The 8112-nt window shown below is 37.9% G+C and overlaps 1 protein-coding gene across 1 annotated transcript; it reads right to left on the bottom strand.

Annotated features, from left to right (window-relative positions):
* Positions 1-2354: 2354 nt before the first annotated feature.
* On the bottom strand, positions 2355-4458 carry LOC110030097 (scarecrow-like protein 23). Its single transcript, XM_020732664.1, has one exon. The coding sequence runs from the start codon at positions 3825-3827 to the stop codon at positions 2481-2483; it is 1347 nt and encodes a 448-aa protein (XP_020588323.1). The 5' UTR covers positions 3828-4458; the 3' UTR covers positions 2355-2480.
* Between the last annotated feature and the right edge of the window lie 3654 nt (positions 4459-8112).

Below are 8112 nucleotides of genomic sequence, written 5' to 3'. Positions count from 1 at the left end.
ATATATATATATATATTTCTGTGGGTTGTCAATACTTATATTTCAAGACGATTACATACCTATCTAAACCTACGTATTTACATAACTAACACCAAAATTTCAAAATTCCACTTTTAAAGTTAAAATGATGATATTTTTTATGTGATATGAAAGCATCCGGTGGTATGAATGTAAAAAATAAGATTTTGATATTAGATATGTAAATACGTAGGAATTGAATGATATAAATGTAAATGCCACCAAATTTTATTATTTTATTGTTCAATTAAAAAATAAATGAAAATATGCCACTTTAAACAATGAAAATTTAGTTAGTCAAAAGATAAATTCATAATCATTTTATTTATCCTTAACATCTCACTACAGAATATGCTCGGCCAGATGCTCACAGCGGCAACCAAGGAAAGAGTTGATCCACTCAATGCGAAAAGGGAGTAAAGGAAACACATAGGAACAACAAATCTACAACTGCCATCAAATTTCACAAACTTCCACCACCAAAAATAGGAGGATACATTGCACTACCCAAAAATAGGAAGATGCAAAGCAACGTCCGGATAATCGAAGCGATATACCCTATTTTTTTTTCCTTCGGATGTATCGTGTCCGTTTTCTGGGCATTACTTGAGTCCGACGCAACATTTTCTCCAAAAATAGCACATGTAGCATCAACAACGATATTCTTTTACGAGTTTAAAAAAAATAAAATTCTAATTCAAATATTTTGAATAGAATTTAGTGTAGTTTGACTAAATTTATGCCATATGGTGACATTTTATATAATATAGATAGAACATAGAGGAAATATTAGTTTTTGGAAAACAGCTAAAAGAAACAAAATAAGATTATTAAGATGTGCTTAATTAGTTTACTTTTGCTCTGCGTGTCCACACGCAGTAATATTGCTAGATCAACGATGACTTCATAAGAAAAACATTTGCATACATATCACACAACTCTTTTATATTTACAAATCTAACCCCAAACTTTTATATTTATATGCATTAAACCTTTTATAACATGCATGCAAAATAATATTATCTTTATTAACTTTTTGAAAGTTAAATATACATTTTGATGTGTGGATTCGTGTTACCGAAATATCACACTTTAGGTGTTGGATGTGTAAATACATATGAATTGCGTGGTATATACGCAAATTTACCAAAACAAATAAATAAAAACCACAACAAATCTCATTTATATTTAAATACTAATTTTTAATTAATGATTTCTAGAAAAGAAAATCTGTTCATCACGAAGGGTGAAAAAACATAAGCTAGCATCAGCTTCGTTGGAGAAATTATTTCATATGGACACTGTATGTAGAGATTCATGCGGTGTTCGATCTACACCATTGATCACCACAATCAAATTTTAAAAAAAAAAAAAAAATTGAAAGTGAGGCCCACTAATTTATATATTTATAATGATCGACGGTGAAGATCGGACAGGTGTCCGTATGACATAATTTTTCCTGTGGTTAAATCTGAAAAAATTGAGCATAAATTGCAGTTAAAAGAGGCGCATAAGACTCATCCTCTAGCCACAATTTGTCACAGCCGGGTCAGCTCGATTGGCAGATTAGCATTCTTTTCAAAATTTCATACCAAGTCAAGATAGAAATAATAAATTGCATAAATTAAATTTACACTTCGCGTCAATTAATTAAAAATTTAATTAATGTTAGCTTAATTTGACCCGGCCTTTAATTACTTGTTATTCCATTCACGTGTAAGGAACCTTTCTGTTACATTTGAACCCATAAATACCTCAAATTTCTGTTGTTGACAAAATATAATATATAAAAAATGGGAAAAAATGGTGCATCATGACTCCGCACGTAGAGTTACGTGTGGAATCCAATAAAATCACGCCACATAAAAAAATAAAAAAATTTGTCAGATAACACAGAGAATATTCTTCCCGTGTTATTCAGATGTTATTGTGTATTATTCAAGTATTATTGATGTGTTATTGTGTTATTATAACAGCGAAAATATTCCCAGAACACAATATTACCTGAATAACATAAATAACACCTGAATAACATGAAATAACACAAATGAAATATTCACTTGTGTTATCGGGCCGATCACCTCCACGGTGTAATTTCATTGGACTCTGCGCGTAACTCTACGTGCGAAATCATCGATCACCTCCACGGTGTAATTTCATTGGACTCTGCACGATATAATAATCTTTCATAAAATAATCATACCAAAACAAATCAAATATAACTTCCAAGGAAAAAAAAAAAGAATAATGAAAAAATTCAGTATTCTGATAATTCTTAGAGAATTCTTAAATTTAACAAACAGGTTTGAATTCCTTCCATCATTGTTACACAATTATATATCAATTATGTTAAAAAGGTACAAAAAAAGGAAAAAAAAAATGTTACAAGAAAGATTAATAAATAAGGGTAATATTAACTCACAAAAACTAGAAACATATTGATTGATTTTGTTTGATTCATATCATGAAGATCGACGCCATGCAGTTGCAGTGATTAGATGAGTATCTTGCCAGCCTAAAGACAAAGCGTTGCCTTCATCTCTCTCAAAGATCCTAAATCCTGTTCCGGTGCCATGGTCATCCATGGCGGAAGAATGGCTGGTAATCTTAAGAAGAAGTTTTGCCTGACTCACCGAACGCGAGCTCATCCTCACGCCCTCAAATCTGTATCTCTCCATCACCGCCTTCCATGTCTCCAATCTCTCATATCTGCAACCTTTCTCTTCTTCATCCTTGACAGCATGTCTGATCTCCGTCCCCAGATGGTTCTTCTCAATCCTCAGCCTCTCTTTGTTCCTTGCGGGGAGGCAGTCATCCAATGAATCAAACATGGCGGCGAAGTACTGCAAAGATTCCATGAATCTCGACAAGAAACTATTTGGGTTCCCTCTGCTTCCTTCTTTCTCCACCAAGGTTACCACTGAAGGATTTAATTCGTTTATTTGCGTCAAAGTTGTACAGATATCTGAATAACTCTTGAGCGAGTGGAGATAAAACACTAGATTCACTGCCACAGTTGAATTCTTCTGTACCTGAATCTCCCCCTGGCCCTTTCCTCCTCTCAATCTCCCTTCAAACTTGAAGAACAGATTGCGAAAACCAGAGGCGAAGCTCGAAAGCCTCTTCTCCGTATCCTTGAGCTCCTCCATGCTTTTCCCAAACCCTGTTATAAGAAGATTAATGGGTTTCTCATTCGTGGCTTTATCTGACAAAGATTGGATCAGGGAAGGCCACTGTAAGCCATAAGAGACATCGAAATCGATGACATGGAGGCATCCACTGTTCCATTTCTCATCTTCCTCAAAAGCCTCGAATATGGCTTGGTTGGCTGTGAAATGTGCGAATTGGTAGTAAGGGGATGCGAGGCAGAACGAAGTGAAAGCAGAGAACTCCTCTGCAGGGGAAGGGTCCGCCATGATGGAGCTATAAAAGGAGGAATTTTTTGACATGAAACTGGCCATGAGGCCGTCGGTGAAGTAGGCGGTGACCCGTTGGATCGGACTGCCGGATAAAGAGACGTTGCGGTAGAGCTGCCGGAGCAAATCAGCAGCAGAGCTCCGATCATTGCGGTCCACGGCGGTGGCGCAAAGCAACAGGAGGCGGACGAGCTGCAACCCCTTCTCGTCTGCCATCCCATGTCTGTTGCAGCTCAGCTGCGTCATGCGGTCTCTAGTCTGCAGCAACAGCATGAGGTTCTTATCATTTGGATCATCAATTCTCTTCCTTTTTTTCGTGGGCTGATCAAAATGATAGACACCACCTATGCTTAGTCTCAAACTAAGGAGATCCTCTCCCACCTCTTCCTGCATCTTTTAACCTATCTGTTCTCCTTTGTTAACTTTGAATAAGGATTAGGGAGGCGGGGAGCGGAGGGAGGAAGGTGGAGGAAGGTGGGAATATAAAGGAAGGGGATGGGGTGGGGATGAGGAAGAAGACAAAGAGTAAAGGGGGATCTTTTGGAAGAGGCAAAAGGGTTAAAGGTATTTGGTGGAAAATGGCAGAAGAGATTTGGTTAAAATAATGGGAGAGGATCGGTGGGATATCTTTTGTGATTTGGCATTTAGTTGATGCTTGTCATGGGTTTTTCGATATCTCCAACTATTTTCTCTCCGGCTAATCTCGCATGGATGCCTTCTTCCACCCATGGATTTCTGTTGTCAACAACTTGTGTAATGGAACGGGGGAGTGGTTGGAGAGGATAGATTGGAATGGTTCAAGGAAATAGCGGGATGTGGGGGAGGAAGCTGCGGGGAAACAGCAACCGTCGCCACACGAGTTGTCGGCTAGCCACCCACCCGACCCCCCACTTCTCTTCATAATATTTCTATATTCTGTGGCATCATGGCACACACAATTTTTTTGTTTCTGAAAGGTTTTTTTAATGGGGAATCTGCAGCGGTCAACTGCTGTGGCCGAAGAAGTTCGTTAGCTGTTCAGCAATTGGGCCGGTTGCGGAGCTGAGGACAACAAAATGAAGATTTCAGAGGTGCGAGTTTGGGAAAAAATTTGTGTACGTCAGGGTACGCATTTCTGCGTATATAATATGATACATGGGAGTTATACGGAGATTAAAAGGGGGTTATAACCTGTTGTACCTCCCGTGTAACTCCCGTGTAACCTCCTGTGTAAATCCCGTGTAACATCGCTGTTTAATGGCGAATCTGCAGCGGTCAACTGCTGTGGCCAAAGAAGTTCGTTAGCTGTTCAGCAATTGGGCCGGTTGCGGAGCTGAGGACAACAAAATGTAGATTTCAGAGGTGCGAGTTTGAAGGGATGGACATGGAGGGAAGATGCGTACCCCTTGACGTACGCAAATTTTTTCCACAAGTTTAAAGGGATGGACATGGAGGGAAAAAAATATTGTGTTTATCTTAGAATTGTTTTATTTATTTGTTTAAAGTTTAAATGACAATTTTTAAATTTAATTATGTATAGCAACGATCGATAGCGTGAAAAGAAGTTAGGAATGTGCAAAAAGAGAGAGGTGGGAGATATTTTTGTATATAGTTTTAATAATCTTTTATTATATTTAATGATCCCCTTAGTTATAAAGGACTATGATTATAGTGAAATGATAATTATACCATGAACCTCTTAGTTGGCTGGTTGTCAATCGATCGGGTTCATGTCATGCAAATGATAAATATATGGCGAGTCATCTTCTTGAAGGTTAACCTCTGCCCGAGCTGTCTACAAGTTAATTAGCATCTGGGTCGGCTGGTCAACTTGGTCGGGCAGTCATTGATTAGCAGACCAATTTGGACAATTGTCTACTATTGCTTGGTCGTCATCCAGGTACTATTATTTATTCTCACAGAATTCTGTCTGACAACCTTGCTTGGTCGTCATCCAGGTACTATTATTTATTCTCGTTGAATTCTATCTGGCAACCATCTGATCTGCTGAAGATCTAGTTAAGGGTATTTTTATTGTAAATATTTTAGTTTCATAATTCTCTCGAACATTAGTAGCTCCAGTACAATAAGAACGAAAAAATTAAATGCAGTGAATTGTTAGTTATCCTTAAATGATACCAATGATTGATATTCTCTTCATTTTTGTATTTTAAATTGCTATAAAAAAAGAGGTTCAGCGTCTTTCAGAGTTTGTTCATCCCATGTCATTTTTTGTCGCTCTGCACAAACTTCTGCTCTCCCCTTTCTTCGTTGGTTATCCCTTAGCTCCATGAAAAATTACAATGGATAGGCTCAAGAAGTCCCAAACTGATATCCTGAATAAGGTTGTAATCTAGGAGATATTCTCATAAGAGAGACAAAAAACACCGCGAGGTCGAACAGAAGAAGAAAGTGGTGGTGAAGAGGATAGTTTGGCCTTTGTGTCAGCAGGGCTCTTTCGGGGTGACCCTAAAGGATGTTGAAATGTATTTGTAACTGAAGATCCATCTGTTCGACACTTCATCATGATACCTCTGGCACATTAGAAGTTTGGAAGTTAAATCGAGTACCTAGATTCCTATTTCATGGTAGAAGGCTCATTGGCAAGAGCCAACAATGTTTGAGATGTTAGGGGCTCTTAGTATGTAAGTTCTTATTTTATTGATTGTTCCCATTGTGATGCTTGAATCTTTGTTTCCTCGATTTTATAGATGATTAGATTGGCCAAACATTGACAAAGCTTTGTCGATGTCGGCGGGAGAGAAGAAAAGAGTGGTAGAATGAGATGATGGGCTTAGCGGTGAGGAAGGTGAAGTCGATCTCCCAAATACATTCCACCGCCTTTAGAAACACATAGGGACATTATCAAGGAGGTTCGATTGGATTGTAAGATGCTCGCTCATTCCCAGAATGAGATCAAATGTTCCTTCGCGAGTGAGGTTGCCATACAAATAAGTCCGAAGGTGATTGTCATGTCATCTTGTATGATGAGGCTGTAAGAAGAAGTTTTTATGATACAATAAATGATGACTGGCCTCGATCGAGAACTCACAAATCTTTCAGAGATTGGTGCTTCAAATTTCTAAGGATAAATCCGAGTCCAGTAGGATTGGCCAATTTAGGTCTTGGACAAATTTTTATTTTGGTGACTTCTTTGGCTCGATCATGTTTCAGCTAATAGTTTTCTCTTAATAAATTTCATTTAAACTCTAGGTATTCATACCAACACTTTTTGTTGTTCAAGTGTTATGGCTCCTTTATTTTTGGTTCTACCCCGACTTATGGTGGTTAGGACTCTTTGTGACCCTATGAAAAAGGCAATGACAACATTAAATATGTTTTTTTTTTGTGATCTTCCTAATTATTTTTGTCTCGTGACATGATTCCTCGCCGCTGCTCTCTGATGGATTTTGTGGCTACTAGCCTTTCTGATTCATTGAAGATTTCTAAGGATGAGGTATTAAATATAAGAAGAGTCACTTCTTCAATCCGTATGTTCGTCTCCATGCCATTAATCTGGAAAAGATAGCAAGCACCTTTAGAGACAATGAGCTAGTGATATATAAGGATCAATTTTGACTAGGCCTTCGACTTTCGCTATGCAAGGAGTTGTGCGACATTTTTTTTATTTTTATCGCATGTGATACCAAACTCTATTACTACTGTGATGACCTTTGAGATTTTTGCTTTTCAAATGGGAATCACATGGTCGATGGAACTCTTCAACTACCTATTTTTCTTTTGAACAATCTGAGTGGATATCTCAAGTGGTCCTCTGCATGATGTTTTCACCTTCGAGGTCTCAAATATAATGTGAAGAATTGAAAGCTTTAGTTTTTTTTTTGCTCATATGAAGGGCGACGGGCCAATCAAGATGATGTTGACCGAGGCCTCTCTCCCCAAGTTTAAACCAAAGATCATGCCAATGGTATAGCTAAAGCAGAATAAGTTTGAGGAAAAGATATTGTCCATTTGACAATACTTTGAGGGCTTGGTAGTTAACAAGGTGTTAGCTCCGAGAGTTTATAGTAAGATGATCGAGGTTGACTAGAATGTTTCTGATGCCATCCACGTCAAGCAGGAGAAATTTAATACAACTAGTTGCTTAGAAAGCCAAAGAGAGGTTGACCGACAACCTTCCACATAAAGTTCTTACTTATTCAATTTTTTAATCCATTCTCATTATCCACAAGACATAGATGGATGAGTTGATGCATACTAAGAGTAAGAAATTTCTATGAAAAATGATGCATACACTTATTGCAGATACATGGGAAGGTGGTGAGTTATCTGACAACGCGAGATCTGATTGTGGGAAGTCCAATCAAAGTGAACCAATTTGTCATGAAAAGAAAGTGATGGGTGACTTCTCAGAGATAACATTCCTTGGTGCACTCCTTTCTTATGAGGGGTTCATTTCTTTGGAAATGAGGGACTCCTTAAGGCAAGCCTTACTTGCATATGAAGGGGTATCATCAGAGGGACTGATGTTGGAGCTGATGGTATGTTCCACAGTAAAGTTGGACAATACAACTGATTTAACCAGTTTAGAGAGGGATAGCCCATCAATACAGATTTTAAAAAAAATTATGTCGGCCAAATCGGACGCAAATCTAAGGCAAATTTAAGGATATTTGAGGTAAATCGTTGGATTTGCATCTAAGTTATGTTTGATTTTTTCTACTGGTAAATCGGGGGT

The sequence above is a fragment of the Phalaenopsis equestris genome, unplaced genomic scaffold (genome assembly GCF_001263595.1).
Source record: "Phalaenopsis equestris unplaced genomic scaffold, ASM126359v1 Scaffold000655, whole genome shotgun sequence".
In the NCBI taxonomy this organism is placed as follows: Eukaryota; Viridiplantae; Streptophyta; class Magnoliopsida; order Asparagales; family Orchidaceae; genus Phalaenopsis; species Phalaenopsis equestris.
Note: the sequence above shows the minus strand (reverse complement) of the source record. Positions and strands in the feature narration are given on the sequence as shown.

Bases quoted from the DNA above. Each gene is read 5' to 3' on its own strand.
- LOC110030097 (XM_020732664.1), bottom strand. From the start codon at position 3,827: ATGCAGGAAGAGGTGGGAGAGGATCTCCTTAGTTTGAGACTAAGCATA.